This window comes from Rousettus aegyptiacus, unplaced genomic scaffold (genome assembly GCF_014176215.1).
Source record: "Rousettus aegyptiacus isolate mRouAeg1 unplaced genomic scaffold, mRouAeg1.p scaffold_m13_p_2, whole genome shotgun sequence".
Classification (NCBI taxonomy): Eukaryota; Metazoa; Chordata; class Mammalia; order Chiroptera; family Pteropodidae; genus Rousettus; species Rousettus aegyptiacus.
The window spans coordinates 156,363,238-156,390,850 of NW_023416295.1; the positions used below are offsets into that span (position 1 = coordinate 156,363,238).

The 27,613-nt window shown below is 44.2% G+C and overlaps 1 protein-coding gene, 1 long non-coding RNA gene, 1 other non-coding gene and 1 pseudogene across 4 annotated transcripts; 2 read left to right on the plus strand and 2 right to left on the minus strand.

The window, feature by feature from the left end:
* Positions 1 to 136: 136 nt before the first annotated feature.
* LOC107519762 lies at positions 137 to 3,740 on the plus strand (annotated as a pseudogene).
* NCAPD2 (non-SMC condensin I complex subunit D2) lies at positions 3,334 to 27,347 on the minus strand. 2 transcript variants are annotated; one of them, XM_016162834.2, is made up of 32 exons: positions 27,089 to 27,347; positions 26,192 to 26,341; positions 21,169 to 21,244; positions 20,829 to 20,887; positions 20,178 to 20,353; positions 19,741 to 19,883; positions 17,561 to 17,688; positions 17,365 to 17,488; positions 17,042 to 17,189; positions 15,838 to 16,035; positions 15,357 to 15,491; positions 15,173 to 15,260; positions 14,896 to 15,076; positions 13,033 to 13,157; positions 12,432 to 12,671; positions 11,943 to 12,117; positions 11,584 to 11,668; positions 9,783 to 9,916; positions 9,314 to 9,446; positions 9,136 to 9,220; positions 8,891 to 9,058; positions 8,436 to 8,605; positions 7,603 to 7,714; positions 7,404 to 7,527; positions 7,167 to 7,322; positions 6,713 to 6,890; positions 6,528 to 6,622; positions 5,336 to 5,416; positions 5,003 to 5,186; positions 4,147 to 4,267; positions 3,893 to 4,048; positions 3,334 to 3,651 (listed from the first exon to the last, which is right to left on the minus strand). In XM_016162834.2, the coding sequence occupies exons 2-32, from the start codon at positions 26,316 to 26,318 to the stop codon at positions 3,566 to 3,568; spliced, it is 4,191 nt and encodes a 1,396-aa protein (XP_016018320.2). In that variant the 5' UTR covers positions 26,319 to 26,341; positions 27,089 to 27,347; the 3' UTR covers positions 3,334 to 3,565. The 2 variants fall into 2 exon arrangements, with proteins under 2 accessions (XP_016018320.2, XP_036093076.1); XM_036237183.1 differs by lacking the exon at positions 27,089 to 27,347 and adding an exon at positions 26,786 to 27,022.
* Positions 7,668 to 9,797, plus strand: LOC107519808. The gene is made up of 3 exons (XR_001599174.2): positions 7,668 to 7,795; positions 9,451 to 9,518; positions 9,675 to 9,797. It is a non-coding gene; the product is annotated as an uncharacterized LOC107519808 (long non-coding RNA).
* LOC118614537 lies at positions 20,430 to 20,758 on the minus strand. The gene has a single exon (XR_004956119.1). It is a non-coding gene; the product is annotated as a small nucleolar RNA U85 (small nucleolar RNA).
* Positions 27,348 to 27,613: the final 266 nt, after the last annotated feature.

A 27,613-nucleotide genomic window follows, 5' to 3' on the forward strand; every position in this document is an offset into this window, starting at 1 on the left:
CCCTCTTTTTTGGACTCTACTGGTTCTTCGAATGTGCACGCCCTATGCGTGTGGACTTGGGACTAGGAAGGGGAGGGGACAGAGCCGCCCTGAGGAGGAGGTGGTTGGTGAAAGGGCAGAGGACGTGCCTGTGGGCATGTTGGAGACTGTGGATTCGAGGACAGGGGCCCTGGTGAGGTCATCCAGGAGCCAGAGCGTTAATGCTGCGGCACGGATGAAAAAGGAACCCTGGGAGCTGGTGGGATGGGGGACTGGAAGCGGAGCTCAGGTCGGATGGCGGCTGCACGTTGCCACTCCGTCCCCTTTCTTTCAAGGCTGTGGGGCAGGAAGGCTGAGGAAATTCTCGAGGCTCTTCGGTAGTGACAGGAACTGCAGAAGGAAAGGACGGGGAGGGGCCTCCTGCGCGGCCCTTCTCAGCACCCACCCCCCCCCCCCGTTCCTCCTCCCTGTCCCCTGGCTCGGCGCCTCTCTGGGCCGGGGGCCTGGGCCGGGCACTGGGCAGTGGGACCTGGAGGGGGAGGATGTTAAGGGGGAGGTTTCTGCGTTGAAGGTCACGCTGTCCTGCAGCTCGGGCAGCCTGCAGACCTGATAATTGGTAGACAAACCGGGCCCTGTGTGCACCAGGGGCTGTCCCTGCAGGCCTGCCTAAGGCCCTGGAGGGAGGATGGGATCACTGCTGAGGGCCTGCCACAAAGTTACTCCTGGGAAACGTGACGGCTGTACCACCCAGGCTAGGAGACAACGTCCCTTTCACCTCCAGCCCAGGGTGGAGAGAAGGACGTGAGGGCGGAAGTCCCTCCCCATTCTGAGACGTGCTGGCCAGCCCGGGAGTCAGGGACTCCTCTTCAGGGCCTGAGACCAGGCTGTATTGGGGGCAGGGTGAAGAGTCCAGAAGACGGAAGATTGGGAGGTCCTGGGCACAAGGTGGGAACAGGCCCCCAGCCCCTTCTCACAGAGACATAGAGGAAGGAATCCATTTCCCTCCCAGGGTTCAGAAGCCCCAGCTGTGCCAGGTTTGGGAGCTGAAGACCGAGGGAGGGCTGGTTCTGAGCACTTGAAAGGAACTAAGGCTTAGAGGGGGATGTGTGTGAAATGGCCCTTCAGCAGGTGCAGGGGCATGGGGATCTGGGGCCTCTGCTGGCCCAATGTAACCTGAAACCAGCCCCTTTTTCTAGCTGAAAGCCGGAGGCTAAGTTTAGTTGGTGATAACCTTTGCTTAGAAGGCAGAGAGCACACTGTCCTGCACCCCGATTCCAGCCCCAGTCCCTTCCCTTTCTGGGATTGCCCTCCCTCCTTGGGGCCCCAAGCCAAGGCTGAGTCTGTATTCTGCAGCCATCTGCATGGTCGGTGCCCAGGCTTTTCACAAACAGCAAGAGCAGAGCCAGAGGGCACGGAATGCTGAGAGGAAGTGGGAAGTCCCATGCTGCAGACTGGGCCAGGGAAATGTAGGAGAGAGAGCAGCTGCTACTGTCCCATTCCTGCCTGGCCTCTTTAAGGACCATTAACCCTTTCTCTGACAAGAGCCTCTCCATGCTCCTGCACTACCCAAAGTGTGTCTGAGGCTTCTCAGCTTCCCCTTTGCCTCATGCTTGTCAATTTTCGTTACTGTCCTGAAAAGGTGGACAGTTCCGGGGGTAGCAACTGTGAGGTCTTCGTTTCCTGATATACACTGACAATTTTTGATCACGATTCCCTACCCCTGCCCAGGTGTAGGGTGTAGGAGGTTGGGGTAGTGGTAGCAGATTCTGGGGTACCCCAGGCTGAGGCGGACCACTGCCACCCTCCCCTTGGGATGAGTATGGGAATCTGCACCCCATGTTGCCGTATGGACTCAGGTCTAGGTCCTAGAGAGCCGCCACTCTCCGTGACAAGGAGGCAGCTTCCCGGGGGACCAGTTCCAGTAGCCAGAGCTACCCTGGCTCCTACTCCAGGTTCCCCACGGGGTCACAGCAGCAATTTGGTTACTCCCCAGGGCAGCAGCAAACCCAATCCCCAGGGTTCTCCAAGGACATCTGCATCTTTTGGATCAGGGCGTAGCAGAGAAAAAAGAATGTCTAATGAGTTGGAAAAGTTATTTCAAGCCCTCAATGCTTGAAGACCCTAGGGCTGGCCTAGAACCAGTATCTGTAGTGGATATAAGCCAATGATAGAACAATATTCAAACATTCACAGGCCAAAGAGAAAGATACTTTTGTTAACATTTCTGGAATTCAACTGGAAGCTTCAGGTGGAATATCTTGGACGAAACTTTGACTTGTGTAATTACATTAACCCCTAACCTGGTGACTTGGAATAATTAGTTGGGTCTTACTGGTATTTTTTATCTTATCAAATATTGTTGGTATTAGAGAAGACATGTGGTGGGGTAATTTACAATATTTAGTTCTGGAAGTGCCTACCACATTTTACAAGATTTATAGTTTCCAAAGGTTTAATATTCTTGGTTATATAATGGACATTTGTCTTTTAATGTTTTCCCATTGTCTTAAAATAAAACATTTTGTCTAAAAGGGGGGGGGGAGTTCAGTGCCTGGGGAGCACTACTGACAGTCTGCTGTTGTCATGACGGCAAAGATACCAGTGTTGTCATGACAGCAGGCTCACTGCCTCTTGGTCCAGGTGACTCAGCAGAGAAGGCTTGGGGAGCTGCAGCGGGGAACCGGCTTCAGGAGGCAGCCCACTAGCAGCGCCTATGCCTGAAGGGCTAGACTTCCTGAGGCTGCGTAAGTAACATGGTGAGGCGTCCCTGATAGACAGTTTCTAGAGACATTGTCTAGAACTAGGGGGATCATGTCCTGACCTCCTATCAGCCAGGCCAGGTCAGTCACCTGTCATCTTTAGAGATGGGATTAGGGAGCTTATATAAGTGGGGTTGGGGCTAGGGCACAGGAAACCAGTCTTTGGTCTAGAGCAGGGTTTTTCAACCTCAGTGCTGTTGATCGACAGTGAATAATTATTTGTTATGGGGTCTGTCCTGTGCATTGGAGGTATTTAGCAACATCCCTGGCCTGTACCCCCTAGATGCTGGTAGCACCCCTCCCCTCTAGGTTGTGACAATAAGTCTACACATTGCCGAATGCCCACCAGAGGGGAAAAAGCACACATCTGGAGGCGAGACACTGCGTGATTCTCCTGAGGAGCAATCCTGCCACTTGTGCAGGGTAGAGAGGCCGAGAAGGGAAAGATGAAACACTGGGGAACATAAAGGTGCCAGACCTTGAGATGGGCCCCAGGACTCCCAGGTTCGTCCTCTCTGGACGATAACCCTCTATCTGCTGCCTGCACCTGGGCTACTGTCAAAGATGAAACAAAGACAAGCTCAGGAAAAATGTCTAAAAGTATATAAAAATATTTATTCATTAGAAAACAAGGAGATTGGCAAACATTCTAAAGAAAGCAGCTCTACTCAGTTTAGTTGGGCTGGTTTAAGAGAAATGCCTTCTATTATAAAGTGATTTATGTTAAAAAACCAAGGAGGGAGGCAAATAAGTATTTTACAAAGGGAATGTTATTTGCCCCACAAGACACCCTGCACAGCAGGGATGGAAACAGGCAAGCCGACCTTCTAGGACCTGTGCCTGCGAGTAGATGCTCGGCGGATGGGGGTGGTCTTCTTGGGTGTCTCATCTTCTGTCAACTCTGCTGAAAGCTCTATTCCAAGAATTGGAGAAATGAGAAAAAGCTGAGTCACAAAGGTAGTGAACAATAGCTCTCAGAGAACAAATGGGACAGGCCCAGACCGTATCGCAGAAATAAAACCCAAACTGTACAGGGAGGAAGACAACCTCGGCGGGGAGTGGGTGGAGAATCCACACAGCAGGACCCCGTCAGAACCAGACCCCCACAGCCCAAGCTGTGTTCCTTCTGGGCCGGCTGGGAGGGAACACTGTACCTTCCTCACTGGACTCATCACTTGAGAAGACAATTCTGGGTTTCTTTTTTGTAAGTCGCTGCTGGGTGTTTGGATGCCGATGGGTAGTACGGCGTGGCTCAGGTGTGACAAAGTCATTGTCTGAGGTTGCAGAGGCCCGATGCTGGTGCCTAGAGACTAGAAAAGGCAGAGGTCTGAGTCCAAAAGACAAAAAGGAACCTTCATCTGAGAGGAGGGCCAGCCTGGTCTCTCCACTGTGGGGTTGCCTCACATACCCAAGGTTTGTTTTTTGGCTGATGGGGTTTTCTGGCTACCCCCTTGGCCAGTCTCCTCTATTGCATCCAACCCTCTCGTGTGACAGGCCCGAAGCTTCTGCTCAAATTCATCTATTATAGCCTGGAGGGAAAAAGAGATTAAGACCAGGCCTGGAAAATACAGTTATTTCTATGATTGAAAAGAAACAAGGCCATGAAAAGACAGTGAAAGCTTAAATGCATATTACTAAGTGAAAGAAGTCAGCCTGAGAAGGGTTCATATTATATGATTACAACTATATGACAATCTGGAAAGGGTAAAACTGTGGAAACAGTAAAAAGATCTGTGGTTGCTCCCAGGGTTTGGGGAGGAGGAAGGGGTGAACAGGGGGGGGGCATGAAGGATTTTTGGGGCAGTGAAACTAGTCAGTATGATACTATAATGGTGGACACAGCTCATTATACAACTGTCCAAAATCATAGAATGTATAGGAGCAAGAGCGAACCTCAGTGCAAACTATGGATTTTGAGTGACAATGATGTATCCATGTAGGTTCGATTATAACAAATGTGCCACTCTGGGCGGGGATTTGATAACAGGGAAGGCTGTGCCTGTGTGGGGACAGAGGGCACATGGGGGAACACTCTACTTTCCACTCAATTTTGCTTTGAACCTAAAACTGCTCTAAAAATAGTTTATTAAAAAAAAAAAAAGAAACGGAGGAACAGGAATTGGAGACCGATCTAGTCTCAGGTTACTCTGGTTATGTGGTTGCAGTCCAGCTGGGGATGCGTACGGCAGTAACGTGGTGACTTCAAGAGCCCCTGAACACTGCAGACTGCATGAACTAATGCGAACCCAGCAGGCGCTGCTCACCTTGCCCTCAGGCTTGGCCCCGCGCCGCAGCTTGCCCACAACTGACAAAAAAGCACTGAAGATGGACTCGTCTGACAATTTGTCTCCAAAGCAGTCAAAATTGTCCATCATCTTGCGGAGGCCTCGCTCTGTGAGGGGCAGCTGTGACACACAGTAGGCCAGGTCTCGGTACTGCCTCTCAGTTCTGCAGATGGGAAAGGCTTTGTGAGGAGCAGCAAGATACACAGGGACTGAAGGCTCAACCTCCCTCATCACTTTCCCCTGCCCCAGGGAATCTCCTTCCCCTATGGGGCCCCCTCTCAGCACAAAGAACCCTCCAGTAAGGCGGCGTACCGGGCTGTGCGGAACCGCTGACACAGCTTCTCCACCAGGCTCTCAGTCTGCTTGTCCTTGGTGATGTAGGAGAGCAGCTGCCTGCAGAGGCGGGGTGCTGATGTTCCATTGCCCAGGGCCGCTCTGAACCCACCCACTGCCATCAGTCCTGGACCCTCCCCCAGCACTGGGCCTCTTCCCTGTCATGGCCCATGCCTGCCTCTCTGAGGGCAGTTGCTCATCTCCACTTCCTCCTGCCCTCTCCCATATCACAGGCACAGGTCCACCCCACTCTCCTGAGGAAGTTTTACTGTGAATAGAAATTCATAACAAAAACAGCTGCCACCTAGTTGAATACTACTATGTACCTACCACCGTGTCAGGCACTTTATCTTACTGAATCTTATCAAGAACTAAGGGGCAAGTATTATTGGCCTTATTTTACACAGGAGAAAAAGACAGAGAGAGGTTAAGTTATTGCTGAAGGCCATACAGCTAGAAGGTAGCAGAGTTAGAATTCACACACATACAGTCCTGTGCTGCATAATGACGTTTTGGTCAATGACTGACCACATGTGCCGTGGTGGTCCCACAAGATTATAATGAGCCAAAAAACTCCTATCACCTAGAGACATCGTCGCTGCTGTGACATCATTAGCGCAACACATTCCTCACACGTTCACGGTCGTGCTGCTATAATCAAACCTACTGTGCTGCCAGTCATATACAAGTGCAGCATAGTTATGTTCAGTACATAGCACTTGATAGTGATAATAAACAACTGTTACTGGTTTATGTATTTTCTATATTATACTTTTAATCATTATTTTAGAGTGTACTCTTTCTACTTATAAAAAATTTTCTGTAAAACCATGTGCTGTGTTACCCCGGCAACAGCCTCACACACATTGTGTTTACTGCATATCTTGGCTGCATCATTTGCTCCTGTGGCTGATGTACTCTCATGTTCTACACAGCAACGTGCTGTATAGGTCTGCAGCCTAGCAGCTGTAGGCTATCCCATGTAGCCTAGGTGTATGGTAGGCTAGACATCTAGCTTTGTGTAAGCGCACTCTGTGATGTTTATACAACGACGAAATTCCTAACAACACACTTCTCAGGTGTTCCTGTTGTCAAGCTACACGTGACTGCACAGATTTGATCTGATCGCTAAGTCTGTGAAAAACACGCCCCAAGGCCCAGGGAATCATACTTCATGATGGTGTGAAAAGGCTCTTCCTCCACCCCTCCCTCAGGGTCTGACAGGCGGCTGATGATATCTGGAAGGAGATTATAGATTGCATTGCCCTGTAAGAGAAAATCATGTTACAGAGTGAGGTGACTGTGACCTATATGTTCCCACGGCAGCAAACCCTGAGCTGTCTCTCTGCCTCTTACCTTGTGGGAAAGCTCATTGAAGAAGTTCTTGGCCAGGGCAGCAATCTGAGGCACAGGGTCAATAAGCAGCACAGCCATCTCGCTAACCTGCCCCTTCACCTTCACCATGTCCTTTAGGATCAGGTGGGTCATCACCAGCCCTGCTGTTTTCCGCACCTGTTGAGCTGGGTCCCGGAGGCTAGGAATAAAATCTTAAGTCATTGGGACCAGGGCCATGGCTACACCCTCACAATGGCAGGAAAGGGCCTCAGCAGGAATCTACTACCCCTTCTTAATGTGCCATTCTAGAAGCAGTTAGAAAGCTGTCTAGAGTTGAAAGCTGGGATTGAGGAAAGAGGCCAAGCTTTAGGAAGATTCTCATGGTAATGCTAAAGATTGGGGAAATACAGCTTTAGTGATTCTTATACTGACTTAACTAGAACCTCCCAGAGCTACATTGTGAGGGATCTCCTACCGAGCATATAGATGAGGTGTCCAGGGGTCCACTAGGTTGGGGAAGCGGATGGTCAGATCCCCAATAGCGATCATGATGTTAGACCGGAGAATGGGGAGTGAGGACTTCTCTAGCATGGTGAACAGAAGACGAAGCTGGGAGTCACAGAAAGTGGAACTAAGGGCAAGGAGAGGATCATCAGGGAAATGATACCATCCCCATCATCCCTGAGCAGGCAGTACCAACCCCACAGCCTACCTGATCATGCAGAACTTGCCAAGGGTAAGTGACGCAGCTGCACAGAGCTCTGGGTTGCTATAGAGGCCAGGGTTGTTGCAGACTTTAAGCAGAAGTGGAACAAAGGCAGCCAGTATCTGTTTGCCTATTGGAAGAGCACCTCTAGGTTTGGTACAGGTTATCTCATCTGGGGAGAAGATCACTCAGCAATTCTTCTTACCATTTAACAGTTCCATCTCACAGATGTTGCGAATTAGTTCTGCTTCTGTGTCATCAGCAGTGGCCCCGACCAGCCCCATCTCCTCCTCCATGGTGGTTTCGGTGCTTGCATTCTAATGGAAAAGAAGCCAGGGCGAGCAGAGACAATGGTTTTGATTCCAGCCTATCCTTCATTTTGCATGAATGGATCTGAGGTAAGGCAAATTTTGCAAAACCATTCATAGAATTGGCAAATTTGTCTGCAGAGGAGGACTCCTGAATTAAAGAGGAAAAGAACTAGGTCCCCTATATTTGTTTTTAAATTGCCAAAGCGCATTCCTATTTGTCTTCTTAACTCATCTTCACAGAAGCATAACATTTCCTGTATATAGTAAATAGACAGATCAAGCCAGACGATGGTTCGAGGTCATAAAGAAGGTCAGACCTCATCCCACTGCTGCAAGGCTCTGTGTCTACAATGTCTGCAACACATCACTGCCTCTAGTGGAGCGAACACAAGGTCTCAACATCAGGTGGCAGGCCTGGTCACCAAGGCTGATGGGTGTGTGCATGTTCTAAAAAACACTGCCTCAGGCAGAGCCTGTTTTATGCTGACATCCCTAACTAAATGCTCCCCATTTACCTAAAACCATGGTGTTCATGGACAGACTGTTCTGTCTTTGTTCTCATTAATCTTTCCCAGAATAGTAGCAGCAAGGAGGCAGAGTGCCGGCTTCATTTAATAGTAAGGAAGAAGCAGAGATCCTCAGATGGAAATGTGAACGACCTGAGGTCATGAGACAAATCTGGGAACTGCTTGGGACAGGAACCCCAATGCCCAGGCACTCCATTCACCTTCTCCTTCGGCTCTTTAGTCTTATGCTCCTGTTCTTCCCGAAGAACTCGGCGCCGACAAAGCTCTCCGCTCACTGCCTGTTCCAAATGTACCAGCTGCTGCAGAGCCACATCCCCAGCCAGGGACAGCAGGTTCATCAGCAGGAAAGTGGAGAGCACGGGGGTCTCCTCTGAATGGGGGAGGAAAGGCAGGGAGAAAAAGACATAATCGAGTCTCATGAGACTCTGACCTTCCCCTTGCTCATGTGCTACATAAACTAGTGAAGCAGCAAGGGGTGGGAGTATGGGAATGATGGTGGTGAATGGCCCAACTTGAGTGACAAAAATGTGACAGTGGGCTGAGGGGGTCAGGGGTTATTGTAAGAAGTGGTGGTGGCAGTGGCTCCTGGTCTGGCAGGGAAAGCAGCAGAAGCTGGCTTCTGCCCACTGTGCCCATCGACCCTCTTGCCACTTACTTGGATCGTCCTGGGGGGTGCTCTTCTCCTCTAGCTTCTCCAGGGCCTGCTTTGCACATCCCTGCAATATCTGGGCACAGATCACATCAGGACCTTCTGCCATTTGGTATATGAGGGTCACAGCCACCTCTTTGAAGGGGATCCAGAGTGGGTCTGGGTGGGCAAAGCCTACAGAGAAGAAGAGAGAAGTTGCCCACTGCAGACGAAGGACCCAATTTTGCCCAGAGCCCTTCATGATAGCTTACCTTTTGTGACCGTGTCCCGTAGTCGCTCAAACAACCTGTGTTCCTGAGGCAGCCGAAAGGGAGGGTGACGTTTGCCCAGGGAAGGCTTTTGAGAACAGGAAAGATAGCATGTGGGTATGTGAGGGGTGGATAAGAGGACCCTCACTCTCCTTAGTTTGGTCGTAATCACCCCACATACCTTTCTCCTGTCAGAGATGTTGGCAATGGCATGGCACACCTGTTGGGCGAGCCTGTAGTCCTGTGGAAACTTCTCATCTAGCCCTATGTTCACCAGTGTGTCTAAGTTGCTTCCCACAATTTCTGGTTTTCCTCTAGGGGAAGGAAGCCACAGAATCGAAGCTAGTCATGGACATGACTTTGTGTGTGGGACAATGCCAAGGGAGGTAGGTACCATACCCAACGGAGGGCTTAAAGGGTATTGGAGCACTAGAGAGGCTCGGACACTGGGCCACCCCTTGGAATCACTCTTTCTCCATTGACCCCACTATTTCTGCTAAGCAGAGGATACTGATACTTTCGCTATTTTATTTTCCATTTAGGTAGCCAGTTCACACATAGGGCTCAGCTGGGCCTGACTACTATCACTGCAGAACAGGGAACCTTCCTTTTGTCTCTCATCCTACTGCCTGTCTGGATCTGAGCCTCACCGTGCCATCATCCCAAGAAGCATGACAGAGGAACAGCGCTCCAGAGGGGAGCAGGAGACCTTCTTGGTTGCCCGCTCCCAAAGCAGCTGGGTCACTGCTGGTTTCAATTCATTCTTCTGGACAAACTCACAGAGCTGAAGAAAAAAAAAAAAAAAAATAGCTGAGGTGAAAAAATCAGAATTGCCCTGATCCTTGGTCTACTTGTCTGAAGAGAATATTGAGAACCTGAAGTAGTTCTCAGTACTTAGAAATGAAAAAGGAAGAAGGCCAAAATGTAAAGTAGGGGTTTGGGGAGGTACTTCCATCTCTGCTACTTTTCTACTCTCATGCCTTCAAAACTACGTTTATTAAGATGACATACTGAAACACCTTGTTGAGTTCCATGTGGCTCTATAGTTCTGACTGTATTCTGGAGGTTTCTAGTAGGTTTTCTTGCTGTTACCACAAACCCAACATTTCTAAAATGGAAGCCATCAGCGCTCTTTGCCTTTTCATTTTGCCAATAGTATCAACACTCTTAGTCGCACATGCTTAAAGCTTCACAGTCACCTTATTTGTTATGAATCAGTCACTTAGTCCTATCTACTCTTCCTTTAAGATTTGTCTTCGATTAAGTGCAATTCTATAGCTTTCCCTCCCACCCCCCAGAGTCGAGCCCCATCTTGTCACTGCACACATACAGTAGCCTCCAGGGACCTTCCTGTCCCAAGTCTCTGCTCCAATCGCCTTGTATGCTACTGCTGGATCAGTCTCTTTGACATTTATCTCATCATGCCACACTGTGTTTCATCATTTAGACACCTCTCTCCTTTGCCTACTATAGGGACTTGGATCAGTAGCTAGCCTATGAGATCTAAGGCCAGTCGCCACCATCAGGCTTTCTTTTCCCCCGTGGGGAGAAAAATGTGGCTGGAGATAGTGCTCCTGGCCAGGGGAAGCCGGTGGTCAGCACTACCTCCACCTTTTGTCCCCATAATCCAAATGCTTCAGAGCAGATTTGCCTAAAATGCTGGGGTTCCTGGCTAAGAAGGGTGAAATCCTAGATCCCTGAAAGGCATCCAGGGACCTTTACACTTTGGTTCCAACTCACATTCCCAGCTTTATTGTCTTTTCCAGATAACAATTTTGAGCCAGAACTTGATCTTCCATATTCTACAATATAGACTGTGCTCTTTTTTGGCTTTCTCTCTGAGATGTTTTCCCTTCTTTCTCATGTTCTCTAAATCCTACTCATCGAGACCCAGCCTAAGTCCTACCACCTTTAGGAAGCTTTCCTTGACCATCCCACCTCACACTGCTCTCTTTCCCACTCTGTACTCATCAGTATAACATACAAGTTAAGAGTATACTTTCTGGAGCTCTTCTGCCTGAGCTTGAATCTCAAATGTCACCACTAACTAGCTCTAAGTAGCTGAGTTCTTTAACTTCTCTATTCCTCAGATTTCTCATTGTAAACTGTAGATAAGTTACCTCATAGGGTTCTTGTAGGGATTAAACACATTAATATGAGTGAAGTGCTAAGCACAGTGCCTGACATATACAGTGTTACTATCCCATTACTACTGCTACTATAACCATCACTCGTGCCCCTTATTCTGGCACTTAATTATTTATCTGCTGCATTGTCTGATAAGTGTTTTGTGTTTTTTGGCTACTAACTAGACTGTTGATTCATTTTAAGTTGGAAACTTGTAAGCAAATAATCTTGTCCTTCTTTGTGGGGCTGAGTAAATTGCTAAACACACAGTAATCACTCATTAATTCTTGTTGATAACTAAAAAAAAGAAGTGAGGAGACTTACAATTTCCTCAAGACACTGAATGGTCCCAATTGAGGCATCCACTAGCAGCAAAGAGAGATTCTGAATCAAAGCCTGGGCCTTGGCTCTGTGGGAACAGCAAAAATCAGAGGTCATTCTAAGGATGATACCTTGAAACTGGCGAACAGGTGATTTGGGCTATTGCCCCACAGTGTCAAATAACTAGGATGGGTTTCACTGGAAATTCAGCCCTACCCTAAGCCCCATTATAGACCTACTGCCTATGGATTCAGAACTCCTCTAGGAAGCCCCCTCCCACCCCAATTTCTTCAGGAGACTAGAAACATCCTATGAGAAACTGACCTCAGAAAAGTCAGCAAAGACTAGAGTACCCCATATACCTGGCGGAGTCTCCTTTGGGGTTGAGGTAAAGTTGGCGGTAGGCATTAAGCACAGCTTCCCGGACACCAGGTTCCTTAGACCAGATGAGAGGCAGAATGCGGCGCACCCCAAAGAGGGCCTGAGGTACCCCAAATTGGAATGCCATCACAAAGAATTCAATCACTTCCTGTACCACTGAGAGAACAGACGAACGTCACCCATCTTCTTGGCAAAACTCCCCCGAACTCAAAGACAAAAATTTTGTTAATGTAGCAACATTCAAGTGGAGGCCTTCCTCATTTTCCCAAGAACGTTAACTCCTATAGTACCCTATCATGAAATACTATAGGCATAAAATAGGTAAGTTCCACGGGGCTATACAAAGTAAATGGAAATAAGAATTCCTGTCTTTTAAAGAAACAGATAAGACATCAATAAAATATGGACAAGACTGGTTTTCCCAACCCCAAGACCTAGTCTTTACAGAAAGGGACTTTGGTACACCATACCTGTGGTCGTGTTTTCATACATCATCTTGCTGATGATGCCAATGGCCTCTGTAATCTTCAGAGAGAAGCCATAGGCGTCCTGCAGATACTGTACTAGCATCTCCTGCTTCACCAGTTCATCCCTTTCCCTGGATTTTTCAGACTCTGACCCATTTGGCATGTCTTCACAGTTAGTCCGTCCCGGGCCCATGTGCTCTGCAGACCCCTGGGAATTCTTCTCCTGTGTGGAAGCTGCTGGGCCTAAGAGTTGGAGAATGTCTGAGACTGGGAAATCTAACAGCTGTAAACTCTCTAGATATTCCTTTCCACACACACTAAAAGAAGGTATAAATTTAGAACCTATTCTAAAATATCTTGGTTCATTTCTCAAAGAAGATTCCTAAAGTCCTCTGTGGTTTGGAAATGCCCTTTCACACGTGGTGACTATTAATTCTGGGCCCATGGGCTGCTTCTATTTCCGAGCAGAAGCACTGCCAACTCCCCTCTGACCTCTTTCAGCACCAGGTTCTGTCAGGCAGGCCAGTGTCTGGCATAAAGTAAATGGTCCATAAAAACTAGTTGAAATGTTTTGTTTGTTGACTAAAGGAAAATAAGGAATTACCTTTGAAGATAGTTCCTAAGAGATTCAGGAACCTGGTCTCCTCTAACTCCTCTGGGTCCATATGACAGAAGGGTTCTGATTCTTGGAAGTGGCCTATGGCTTCTCGAGTGAGAATAATGGCTTGCCTGAAAGAATATCAACCTGTTACCAATTCAGCACCCATAAAAACATCACCACAACCTTAAAAAAAACCTGGCATACAAGAGTGTCATTGTAGCCTTTTGTAAGGGAGCCTGCCTCATGATTCCATGAAGCACTTAGACCTACTGCTACAAAGAAAAGGAACACTTCTCACGCTTGAAGGTTGTAAAGCACCTACGAAGGGTGGAGCTCAAATGCTTTTCCTGTGTCTGAAGTGACAAGGCTTACCTACAGTCTTTGAAACAACCAAATAAGGCTTTTAAATTTTAAAAATCACAAACGCATTACAAACATCTGTTCAAAAACTTTGCCAAGTGAAAGTTTGGAAAAATAAACTTTCAGTAACTGGTTAATTTACAGTATATCCACACGATGACGCTTAATTAGCCATAAAAAATACTGAGGCAGTATTTATGTACAAATATTAAAAAAACACTGACATACATAGTTAAGTGAAAAAAAAACAAGGTGGTAGATCAGCAGGTAGAGAATTCTATCACTTGTGTAAAAAGGGGGAACAAAAAGAACACATTTTTGGCTGTATGTCTACAAAGTATCTCTAGAAGGATACTCAATAAACTATGAATATTGCTTCCCTGTGGGACTAAGGGGCTGGGAACAGGTTTGGAAGGGACTTTTCATGTCATCATGTCCTTTTTGTAATTTAAAATTTTGTACCATATGATATATTGTCTAATTTTTAAAAAGTAAATAAAAAATTTACTTCTAAATTTAAATTTGTTTAAAAAAATTTATCAAAGTTAAACTGTTAAAAAGTTATTTTGAAGAGTTTTGTTCTAATGTATGTTTAAATTTGTAATTGGAAGCAAACATCTCAGTTATTAAGACCTTAACCCATGACCGACTTCTGAGGATTTCTGAAGGAGGAGATGACATCTTTAAATGAGATGAAATCTTTTTCTAACTGATAGAAGGAGAAAATACTACTAGCATACTTAGAGGCAGAAGAAGCAGTCATAAAACTATAGTCTCTGTTTATGCTTAGTAAAGAGAGACACCAGAGAGACATAAGGGAGAGCAAACTAGTCACATTCTACTGATATTCGGCCTTTTCTGGAGAGTCTAATTAGGTGAAAAGTAAATAAATAACTAGCAGAGGTCTAAGAATACTTGATGAAGCTCTAAGGGCTTTTTTTTTTTTATTTTTATTTTTTGCTAAGCTGCTCCAAAGTTCTGGAGTCACAAAAACACTGGAGAAATCTTTTCTCTAAGATCAGGATTCATACTAGGTTGATTCAAAGATTAAGGTAGGATTAAGAAAGTTTGATATTATTAGCTCACAGAATTTAGAATTAAAAAGACATTAGAAATCATATGACCTAATCAACTTATTTTACAAATAATGAAACCAAGGTCCAGAAAATTGAGGCAATTTCCTTAATATTATACAACTAGAGTTATACTTACAGGCTTTCTCCTTCAAAGGAAGGAGGACTTTTGCTATATTTAATATAATGCTATTTACATGTAGTTGTTTCAGTAGTTTTTTCAAACATTTGTAAAAGTAGAAAAGCATGCTTAATTGTGGACTATGCCTTTGGCGTAACTCTAGTGTTCAGATCACTACTACAAGGAAAACGCCTACCATCATCTGATGGCAGCATATTCTAAGTGCAGTCCATTTTAAAGAAATATTGTTTCTCAAAGGGTAAACTCTAAATCTGAACAGGTCATTAGAGAACACTTCATTCTTTCACATACTTGTAACTAGCTTTAGCAAGCAACCGACGGATGCGTCCTTTCACCTCTTCGGTGGTCTCTGTAGTGGCCATTTCCTCAGCGATCTCTTCTTCTTCCTGAGGAAGTTTTAGCAGCTGTTGCAGGGTAGCCTTTAACTCTGGCAGCATGGCTTCCCACTCCTCCTCTGGGTCCAGCACTGCAGCTGAATGAGAAAGTCTCACTTAGACTCTTTCACTGGAGTTTCTGCTGCAGGAAGAAGACTGTCTGAGGTGGGGACTCCTACGCAGTAACTACTCACAAGCAGCTGAAGCTTGCCTCTTGGCTCTCATCTCTTGTAATTTCTGGGTTTCCTTCTGCAGTGGTCCAGCAAGGTCAGTATCACTAAGCTATCAAGGTAAGATGAGTATCAGAGTCACTAAATCTCATAATTTCATCCCTGTTTCCATTAATTCCTCTTTCTCGGGTGGTCCAAGCCTACTTACCTTGCAGGAAAAGGGATTATTGGCAAGAAAACTGGCCAGCAGCTGGATGGCATTTTTACATACTAGCACTGACTTGTCTGCCAAACGTCCCACTGCTAAGGTCACCACTGCCTGGAAACGTGTCAGGGGGAGAGCCTATGTGGGATAGAAAGAAGAAGATCAACTTACATCCCAAATCATCCTTTCTGCTCAAGATGATCTTAAAGTAAACTCTAAATGAGCTACCCATTCATTCTAAAGACGCTTTTCCTTGGGATACAAAATAGCAGAGGAGCACTCTTTGTAGTGGTTAAGGCATAGCAAAGTCCTTAAATGGAGCCAGCCATCCTTGCCCTTGGTAGAGGAGGACCTTTATTACTGGTAATAACAATCCGAACTCTAGACTCTTCTTTGGGACAGTTTTCTTTGACACTGGATTCTTCTCTTCTTCAGTCTACCCATAGAGGGGTACCATGTCTTTATCATGTAGAAGGCTGATCACCTTCTGCTGGACAATTCTTGTGAAGAGCTGCAAAACACGGCTCCGCACAAAGGAATTAACATCGTGGCTATGGGCTTGCATGGTGTCCAAGAACTGGTCTCTGGTATCTCGGGCTGCTTCCTCCAGCTGATCGCCATTCAGAACCTGCAGTACCATCTCTGCCATGGCTGCGAGCACAGCATTGCGCATCATGTAATTCTGAGAGAGAAGCGAAGTTGATATGAACTTCTGCACTCTAATACTAACTCTCCTTTCCCTACATTCTTATGCTTGTCCAGGCACCAAAAAAGGGCAAGGCCTTTAGTCAAGGTTAAGCTTGCTTGTCTTAGTTATTAACTCTTTCTGGTCAACTCTCTGAGGTCACTGGAAAAAGCTGAATCCCAGAGGAACCTTGTTTGCTCAGAGGGGAATGTAGGGATAAAATAAATAGAGCCCAAAACCATTTTCCCCATAAGGCTCACCCAGTAATCATGGTGGTACTGAATATGAAATCATATCTATTCGCCAATATACATTTGAAAAACATTAATTATTACCTTTTACCTGAGGTCTCAAATCTTTTGATCCTTGCTAATAAGCACCCCCTTTCCCTCCCACTCTCCTATTTTATGACAGAAAATGAGACACAGAGAAGCAAACATCAGTCCCAGGGTACCAAGCAAGTCCATTACAGAGTCTGGTGGAGAACAGGGTTTGGCTTTTTTTCCAGGCCAAGAGAATGGGGTCTTGCACAAGAAGTTGAAGTAAATTAGATGAATGGGTGGAGAGTCTTTGTCCTCAATATTCATCTAGGAGTGCTTTGCAACAGTTTGGGAAATGGCTAGATTAGCATTCAAAGAGAGAAGTGAGGGAGATGACATGGATTGATTTGAGAAAACTCATTGTATGGAGAAAGCAAGGTGAGTCAGGTGGTAGGAAGAAGCTTCACCCTGAGAAATGGATGGGACTCAGAATCACTGCTGAATCACTCTCACTAGACTTAAACTGTGAAACTGTCATGTCCCTACCAGACCTGGATAAAACCACCTTGACCCTGAAATAGGCTCTTTATTCAATAAACTTCATCCGCTTCTCTATAGGAACTGCCAGTGATAAGACTAGACAATTTGACTTCATGTGAATGCTACCTTTTATTAAGAAATAACCTTTTAACAATGGAATTAAAACTCCCAGAAGAACCTGAGATCCCCAGGGTACCACGTACCTCTCCATCTAGATGATCTACCAAAATGCACATGCTGGACATCAGGATGGCTGGGACACGTTCTGCTAGTTCTGTCAGGAAGGCTGCAAAGCCCTTTGCCCCTGAAGAGTCCCGACTCAGCTCCTGGGGACATTTCTGTCCAATCTCTCTATGCAGAGAAGAAAACACAGCCATAGCAAGATAATTCAGTTCCAAGTAAGAGAAGACTGATATTTAATCGCTGAATGAATCTAGTGTTGCACAGAGAATATACTATATTTCTAACCTTTATTTTCTCCCTAAGAAATGAGAATTAGAAACTTAGAGAAGGGAGAGTTAGTTACCTTACAATCTCTCCCACTATGCTCTTCATTCCATAATCAGTTGCCCAGAGACTCACAGCTGCCACCAGGACAGGTGCCAGGTGTTCAAAGTGCTGCAGCATCTGGATGATCTTCACAGTGGCACCTGTGTAAGTACTAAACATGAGCAATTACAGGAAGAATGAAAAGGGTGGGACAAAGTGGAGGGCTAACTTACTGAGCAAATGGTTATAACGTGTCAAGGCTACACCAAGCAGGTGTGTTATGGCCTCCCGGGTGGCGCGGTTCTTCTGGTGACTGATGGTGGGGTTCTCCAGGAGGCGGTAGCAGCAACCAGTAACCAAACTGAGAAAGGAAGAAAGTGAGATGATGAAATCAGCTGTCTGGACTCAATTATACTGGGGTTCTGCCTCAGTCTTTCTCTGCTGCCCCCAAAGTCAGGGTCTGCTAATTTACTTCATTCTATCTACCACCTTCTACACCAAGTTGCTTTGCTGACCCCAGATAGCTACATGGTCCTTCAGAATTACCAGCTTTCAACTAATTATGATGCCTGTACAGAACTTGAATATATGGTAAAAGATAGGACAAAGTCACCAATGACTTCTCATTGTTAAATAAAATGGTCAATTCGGTCCCCATCCATATGGACTTTCAGCTCCATCTGATATAGTCTATCACCCGTTTCTCCTTGAAACATGCTCTATTCGGCTTCAAGAATGCCAGACTGCCTTCTCAGTTTCTTTGGCTGGTTCTTCCTTATCATCTCACCCTTTTAATGCAGGGGTACCCCAGGGTACTTGGATTTCTATACCTTTCTAGCTATGTGGTGATTTAGTAATCTCATTCAGTCTCATGGCTATAAATACCATTCATATAAATACACTATATTCCTAAATGTGTATCTATGGGCCAGACCTCTTCCCTGTACTCGATTTGTACATTCTAATCTGACATTACCTGGATGCATAATAAGCACTTCAAACTTGGTATGTCTAAAACAGAGCTGCTAACCGCCCACCTAAAACATGCCCCGCCAGTCTTTTTAGTTCCAGGCGACTCCATTCTTCCAAGTGCTCAGGCCAAACTGTGGGTCAGTCATCCTTGACTGCACTCTGCCTCAAACCTCACATGTCTGTCATTTCCTCCTGTAAGCTCTACCTTAAGAAGAAAAGTACAGACTCCAACCACTCCTCCTCCTCTCCACTGCAACTCTTTGGTTTAAATTACTGTCATCTCTTGTGCAAGTTACTGCAACAGCTTCCTAACTGGTCTCCCACTTCTCTCTTTCCTTTCCACAGTCTGTTTCAACACAACAGCCAGGATGATCCTGTTAAAGTACAAGTCAGACCACCTACTGCCCTGCTTGGAACCCGAGTGGCCCCGTCGCACTCTGAGAAAACGTGATTTGTCGTGATGGCGTATAAGGATCTGCACAGTTTGGCTCCCACTGACCCCCGCTCCTGACCTCATAGCCTCCTCGCTCGCTCTCACCCTCTCTCAGCTGCCACCTCTCTGGCCTAATTACATGTTAGACATACTCCCTCCTCAGGGTCTTTGCATTTGCTATTCTCTTTCCTTACCTTGCTCTTCCCCCAGATAGTCTCAAGGCTCTGATTATCTCCTCTGGGTCTTTGCTCAAATGTCACTGGCTCAAAGAAGTCCTGCTAGACTGGCTGATTTAAAAATCACAACCCTCCTTCATAGATACACAGAACAAACTGATGATTGCAGGGTGGGAGTGAGGTTGGGGGACTGGGTGAAAAAGGTGATGGGATTAAGAAGTACAAATTAGCAGTTACAAAATAGTCACAGGAATGTGAAGTATAGCACGGGAAATACAGTCAATGTTATTGTAATAACTATGTATGGTGTCAGGTGGATACTAGGCTTACCAGGGGGATCACTTCGTAAGTTAATAAATGTCTAACCACTATGCCGTATAACTGAAACTAATATAATATTGAATGTCAACTGCAATAGAAAAATAAAAATTAAAAAAAAATCACAACCCTCTTGCAAACTTCACATCCCCCCTATATTTCTCTACAGTAATAAACTATAAAACATATTTTACTTATTTTAAGAATTGGCTTCTGCTCTATAATATAAACTCTATAAGGGTAGAAACTTTTGTTTCTAGTGCTTATAATGATACCAGCCACGCACCTAGGAGATTCAAATAAATACTATTTCATGAATTAATAAATGGACATTAAAGATAAGAAATTCACAGCAGTTTTTAACATTATTCCTAATAATTCAATGTTATGAATATTCTTCTATGTATTACAGGTAGAACTGAGGCATGAAATGAAGTATTTAAAAGGCAGATATAACAATAGAGCCTTCATTCCTCATGATTAAGTATTATTTGTAGTCATTTTAACTGCCAACCTGACAAATTCCTCCTCAATTATTGAGTGGTTCCACAAGTGACGAATGTCCAACTGGAGCATCTGTGTTAAAAGCTGAAGAACTGGTTGCCTCTCCTCCTCCCAGTCAAAGCCATGGGCTGCCTTGGCCCGGGCTTTCTTACCCTAAAAAAAAAAAAAAAAATCATGTATACTTTTAGGAAAAATAGAGAGTCAAGATCTGCTAGTTTGAGCACCTGAACTATCCAGCATTCAGACAAGGTAGAAGGTAATACAAGAGTATTACAAGTTCCAAAATATGAAAGAGCTGCTTATCAAGTAAGGATATGTTGTGATACTTTTGAGCACCCCCTTATAAACAGAAAGGAGTCTCAGAATTATTCACTGGATTCCCTTCTTTACATCAATTCCCCTAACCCTCCAGGGCTCATATGAAGTGAGCCTGGAACTCCAAGTTACCTTCCCACCAACGTCCAGGTCCATGAGACTTGTCTGGCAGGTCTCAAAGGATTCCAAGAGGCGTATCAGAGCATAGCAGTTCATTTTGAGGGCATTGAGGTGGGCACTTCTATCTGATACGCTCAAAGTTGCATCATTCAGGATAGCTGGAAGTTCCTGGGAATGGCGGGATACCACTGCGAGGGGCAGAATTCGAAGTCAGTTTCATTTACTTTCCTCATAAACCCCAACTTTAAAACACCCAGTACTTGCAGCCATCAGATTACCAAAGATCTGTGTTTCATCTCTCAGTGGCTGCAATACAAGCTAAGTCCTTTAGGACCCCTGACCTTGATACCGTGAACATGTCCTGTCCCTACTCTCTCATTCCGGTTACCATAATTTCTCCCTGGCAACCAGAAGCATCACCTCTATTAAAGAGAGGTAGTTCAAAAGCAGGGAGAATTTCTTGTTGGTCTGCCCTTACAGTGAACACACATAACTCTGTGTTGACCACCAAGATTACAGACCTTAATAGATCAAAGGTCCCTGGACTTAGCCAAACCAACTGAATCACCACAGCCTTGATATCATCATGTGGCTGATAAAATGTAGTAAACAAACAAACAATGACAAACACCTTCCACCCCCTACCCCCTGACCCATAAACACCTTTTATCAGGAATTCCAGAGTATCTTCCTTGAGGCCAGGATCTATACTTCGAAAGTGACTATGAGGGAAAGAAAGTGTGGGGGGTGAGAAAGCAACCTGCAGAACCAGCCCATTCTAACAGATCAGGTCTAATTTGAAGAATCTAATGGTTAAAATACATGTGAAATTGCTTAGCTGAATAAAACAGTGGCAAGTTGGAGTAAAATGTTCACCAGTAGACATAGCACCACCCAGAACCATTTATCAGTGAACTATAATTTGGAATTTCAGGACTAACATGCAAAGTTAGAACAAATAGCCACCAGTTCTATTTAAAGTACCAACCGGTATTTCACTTACTATAAAATGCTGTAGACAGTATCAAAGTGCTCCAGCATAGCCAGGGGCCCCTGAGCTCGGAAGGCAGCCTGAAATGCTACAAAGATGAAAGGAACTGATTAATACAGAGGGGAGAGGCCTTTTTGGTAAATTCTATTCATGGCAGAAAATCGAGTTAATTGCTCTTATTGGTAGAATCACAAAAGGAATAGTTTATTTCAGTATAACCTATTATAATATCTTACATTTTGTTCTGTTTTTTAAGTAAAGCCTTACTTGAGCTTCACATCTCTGAGCTAGACAGAGTAGACAGTATTATGTCTATTTTTATGGGGAAAAAAAATAAGTGTCAGAGTAGTTATGTGACTTGTCCAAATTACAGTCGTTGGTAGTGAACACAAACTCAGGATCTTTTTTTTTTTTTTTTAAATTTTTTAAATTACAAAAGTGGCGAAACCAGTATAGTTCCTGTACTTTTCTCCCAGGTAATGTTAACATCTTATAAAACACAGTACAAGGACTTATTCTAAACCAAGAGAGTAATATTAATTTAACGCTATTAACTAATCTACAGACTTTATTTGAATGTTACCAGCTGTTCTATTTATGTCCATTTTCTGGTCCAGGGTCCAATCTAGGATACCACAACGCATTCAGTTGTAGTGTCTCCTTAGTGTCTTCTGATCTTTTTCTTTCATGATTTTGATACTTTTGAAATGTACTGGCCAGTTATTCTGTAGAATGTCCCTCGGTTTGGGTTTGTCTGATGTTTTCTCATCATTAGATTGAGGTTATGCATGTTTGGCAAATTATCATGGAAGGGAGTTTGGGTCCTTTAGATACATCATACCAAGAAGAATGTGATGTTCCTGTCTTATTACTGCTCATGTCAATTTTGATCACTTGGTAGTGTTTGCCAGGTGTCCCCACTGTAATGTTACAATTTTGCCCTTTGCAATTAATAAGTATCTTGCAGGGAGATGCTTTGAACCTATGTAAACATCCTGTTTCTCGTCATGTTTGCCCACTAATCCAAGCATCTATTGATTCTTTCCTGCCACAATTATTACTGTGGATTTACTAAATGGCGACTTTTCTATCTTCATCATTCCTTCTACATTTACTAATGGGTATGCCACTATAGATGAGCTGTCTCTTTCCCCTCATTTATTTATTCAATTATGTATTTATACTAGAGTGGATTCATGGATATTTCTTTTATTCTGTGTTCATTCCCATTAATATTTATTTGGCTGCTCAAATTGTCCAAAACTCGACCACTGGGAGTTCCTTCAATTTGGCCCATGTCCTTCTGACATACTCCCTTCACTCGTGCTGTCTTACTTTCTTGTACCACAAGAAGTTCCAGCTTATCTTGTATTCTCCCTGGCCCTGTCCTGGCATCAGGTTCTCAATAGAGTCCTGTTTCCTTTTCTGGGAGAATAATATGTAGAAACCATGTTCTATGCACTATTTAGGCTCACTACTATTGGAGTACATCATTGTTTTTAGGCCCTCTCAGTAGAGAAAATGTATAAATGTATGTACACACATACACACACACCCTATATCTATTTTTATCTCTGTACATATTAAACACAAGAGTTCATTTATGTTTTTGCTTAATCCTAGTATACACATAAAGCAGTTTCAGGATTGCTAACCCACATCCCTATAAAAAATAAATTTACTAACTAGTTTATAATAATTGTGCAAAGTTCTTTTGTATATAGTATATAGTGAAAATAAGCTTTTCAAAGTTACTTAGGGTAGGTTCTTCTCCACTCTTTTAGTGTGATTATGTTAATCATTTATAATACACTTAGGTTAATTTGTTACTACTTATGTTACATTTTGAAAACCCAGCATCTTTTGATTCTCGAATTCAATGTTCTTTTTGTCCTGATTGTATTGCTTTAGCATAAAGGGCAGTAGAATCTAATTATGTCTTATAGCATGCAAGAGTGGCAGGGCTGTATGGAGTTAGGTCATTTTTGAACCAAGTTGTATACATAGCTCTTTCTGTGACAGAAAAAATTCCACCAAACTCTTCTTTTCTTCATACTGGTTTGCTTTGCCTAGAAAATAAAGCTTGAGCCTTGCACTGCATTACCACTTTAAACTTATGATTTAGAATTTTCTGGTAAGCCTATTACAAATTCCCAGGTCTATTCATTTTCTTCTAAGCAATTATTTCATACCTTTCCTCACATCAAGACCTTCTTCCCCAACTCACTCTGTTAGTTTCACTACCTACCTCCGTGAGAAAATGGAATGGAAGAGAAAAAAACTTGCAGCTGCCCTAAGCTCTGTACTTACCTGCCATAACTGAATCTGTGCTTGTAGACTCTCTGCCTTCTCTTTTTTACTGTAGATAAATTGTCCATGATCTAATAAAACCATTGCCTCCCCCTGTGTACCAGATCACATATTCTCTTACCTACTAAAGGATATTGCTCCAACAATTGTTTCTTCTCCTTCAGGTATCATCGGCTTTCCCCTTTCTCTGATTATTCCCATTCAGCATATACACATGTAATGCTGCCCATCTTACAAAAAGAATCCCCCCTTGACTTAACCTCCCACTCTAGCTACCACCCCATTTCTCTGCTACTCCTTAAAGCAAAACAATCAGAAAGTATCTAAACTCACCATGTCTAACCTCTTTCCATTTTCTCATAAGCCTATGCCAGTCAGGATTTTGCCCCCAGTACTCTGACACAGCTTTTTCAAGGTTACCAGCAATTCCACATTAATTTGCAGTTATCTTGCCTTTCCTTTTTGAAATATTCTCTTAATTTAGCTCCCATTTAGCGCCTTCATTCACTTTTTGCCTCAATGGCTGGTTCTTAGTTTCTTCTACTGGTTCTTTTTCATCTCTCCTACCTCTAAATATTGGACTGTCTCAGGTCTTAGGACTTTAAATTGCTTTTCTTCTCCGTCGACATTCACTCCAATCTCATGGCTCCATACCCTCTACATACTGAATAATAAATCTCAAATATCTTTAGGTGGGACTTCTCCCCTGAATTCCATGATGAAATAACCAACAGTCTAAAACTGGCTCTTCTCATATTCTAACCAACTTCAGTAAAGGACAACTCCATTCTTCTAGTTGCTCAAGTCAGCTAGTGATTCTTTTGAAAGGTTAAACCATGTCACTCCTGTGCTCAGAACCCAATGGTTTTCTGACCCACTTACACTAAAGTATTGACCATGACCTATATGACTGAAGACCAGTGCCTCTCCCATTTAAATGCGCATTTGATTTATCTGAAAACCACACTTTGAAGAATAAGACTCAGAATGATCTGCACTACTTCCCACCCGATCTTTTTTCCTAGCTTACTCCACTCCAACCACACTGGCATTTTCTTATCTTAGCGCTTTGGCACTGGCTTTTCCATCTGTTTGGAATGCCCTTCTTTGAGAACCTGCATAGGTCACTTCTTCACTTTCGAGGTCTCTGTTCGAATGTCACCTATCAGCAAACCTCTGATCATCCAACATAAAATACCAGTCCCTACTCAGGCACACTGTATCTTCTTATCTTTCTTTATTTTTCTTGTTGGCACTTACAACCATCTGACATACTCCATATTTATTACTAATTGAGAATCTTGAGAGAACTTTGTCTTCTGTCTGTTTTCTTTACTCTTGTATTGCCAGTGCCTAGAACAGTGTACAGTGTCTGGCACATAACATAGCAACATACACTTGAATAAATTAAATAAACTGATTTTGTATATTTATAGTAGAACTTTGTATTTAGGGTTCAAACACCAAAAGGAATCCAACTGTTTATATATATATATATATATATATAAAAGGATTCTTATAAAGAGTGGTCATCCATTTGAAAAAAATAACACGTTATAATAACTGAAGAACAGTTTGCTACAGTGTGCAGCATGTGCAACTGGTGACACACATTTCCACACACTATGGAGACTAGTCTATCTCTGGACACTGTTGGTTGGCCCACCCATCAGTCGACCTCCACACTCCACTTACTTCTTGTTTACCAGATGGTGATATGTCCAGGTTTAGGGAGGTGCCTAAGTAACAGTCCTGGTCAATTTAGCCAATCTGGGTAATTCCATTTCCTTTACTACTAATTAGTTAGGGAAAGAGTACATGTTCCAATTCTGGCTAAATCTATTAGGAAGCTTCTGGTAGAATTGAAAAAAAAAAGAAAAAGAAAAGAAAAAGCACAAGATAGGAAATCTCCTTTTCTACTTCTGTACATAAGAGCCTGGCACCCATAATGGGGAGGCCAAGAGGACATAAGATGGGCATACATTATCAAATTGCTGTATTAACTGATCCTTCTTGTTGTAAGAGATAATAAATGAAGTAGGTTAGTATTCCTATTATTACATGTGAGGAAAATGGGGCACAGAGAGAATAAGTAACTTGTCCAAGGTCAGAGTGGTAGAGTCAGGATTCAAATTCAGGCAGTCTCCAGAGTCTTAATTTCTACTCTGTCTACTGCTCCAAAGCAATCTGATAGAAGACCACTTCCAGTAAGTACAATGACATTATGGGGTCTTATTTGATAATGTATAAATTAACCTTGGTCATCTACAGGTTTCAACAGATAATTGCAATGCACATATATTGTACAGTGTTGCAGCTGTACAAATATATTATATTTTTTCCATTATTGCACTCTTGGAAACAACAGTTCTAGATGCTAAAAAAATGTTTCTTGAAACAGGTCAGGTAAAGTCCCAGACTTTCTGAGAAAGCTACCTTCTCCTGTAGCTCTCAGATCCACCAGAATTTTATTTTGACATTTGGTAAGAGGTGGAGAACTAGAATAATTTTTTTCCCATATACACCCAGACTATTTAATGAACAACTGAGATAAGGTGGTCCATGAGTGCACTCTTCCTGTAACATACCCCAGGTATGCTAGGGAGAAAACTGTATAAAATAGGAAAGACATGTTCCTTGCCCTCATTGAGTTTAGTGATGTAGTGGAACAGACAGACAATATAATTATATTTGGGATGGCACAGTGGCAGCTATGGAGTCTTACCTCTGAGCTGCGATGGAAGATTTCTGATGGGCAGTACCTCTTGCACAACATACTGATTCACCCCTCCACTTTTCAACAATTCCTCTGGGGTTAAGGGCAGATGGAACTCACACAGTTGGGGAGACATCCTTCTCCTACTGGCTCTCAGGGCTGGAAATCAAACAGCAAATATGTCGGGGTACGCATCTAAGGCCTGTCTTTTCTTCTGGTTCTATTATCCACCCCACTCCCAATATACAATGCTTTTTAGTCTTACATCAAGCTGATAACATTACCTTAAAGACTGTGAGATCAACCCTGGACTAAAATCTAATTTTAGTAATGACTCTACCACTTGGTCATGTCACCCCCCCCCCCCACCGGGCTTCATCTGTAAAATAGGGTTATGTCTGGTCACAAAGTTGCTCGAAGGTTCAAATGAGTCAAGTGTTTAAAGAACTGTAAAGTGACATGTCAATGTGTTATTTTTGCATTATTATTTCCGTTTTTATGGGCAAAGCTTCTTAAGTAGAATGTCTCCCTTGAGGCTATAACTGTGGGCATGGGCTAGTGGGTTTCCAGGCTCCAGAATAGGAAAGCATTAACATTTATTACCTGTTTACTGTGTTAGGTTCTGTTAGACTATTTGCATAGATCATATATGATTTGATTTTCCAAATCCCAATCTCATATAGTGCATAACACGGCCCAATCTACAGATGAGAACATTGAGGATAAAAAAGCTTAAGCGATTTGCCCAAATTCAATAGTAGATCTATCAGACTTACTGTTTGTACCACATCGTGCCCCAAAGATATATCCATTAGACCTCTCTGCCTATCGTACGCTGCCTAATATTACCCCGGACCCGGTTTTCCCAGCCTTCATTCCCAGCTCTCCATTAACACCACACCTTACCTGAAAACCTCACCCGCCGTTCCTCGGACTCGGATGTGGGGCTGAAATGAAGGAAACAAAGGGCGTGCACAGTGGCAGCAATCAACGAGGCAGCACTTAAGCGGGCAGAGAAATTAGCCAATCGCCCGCAAGCAGAGGCAAAAACCTGCCTCTGAACCCGGCACCGCGCGGGCTGAGCGACAAACGTAGAGTTCAAATCTCAACGGCCGCCAGGGGGCCAATCGGGACGCTCGCTGCAGAGACCGGCCAGTCACATCGCGGGAGCCTGAAGGCCCGACCGCACCACCCGGGGAGGGGCGGGGCCGAGATTCAGGCTCCCGCCCTTTATTACCTCGTCCTGCTTAGCCCGACTTGATGGAGAGGAAGCCGCAGCCAGAGATTCCGTGATTCCAGCGGGGAAATGGTAGTGCAGACTCTGGGGTAGTGACCCACTCAGCCCCAGGACAGGAGGCAATCCAGGCCAGGATTTAGAAGGTTTAGGTTCTAATCCGTGTTCTGCCATTTCCTCTGCTATGTGACGTCCAG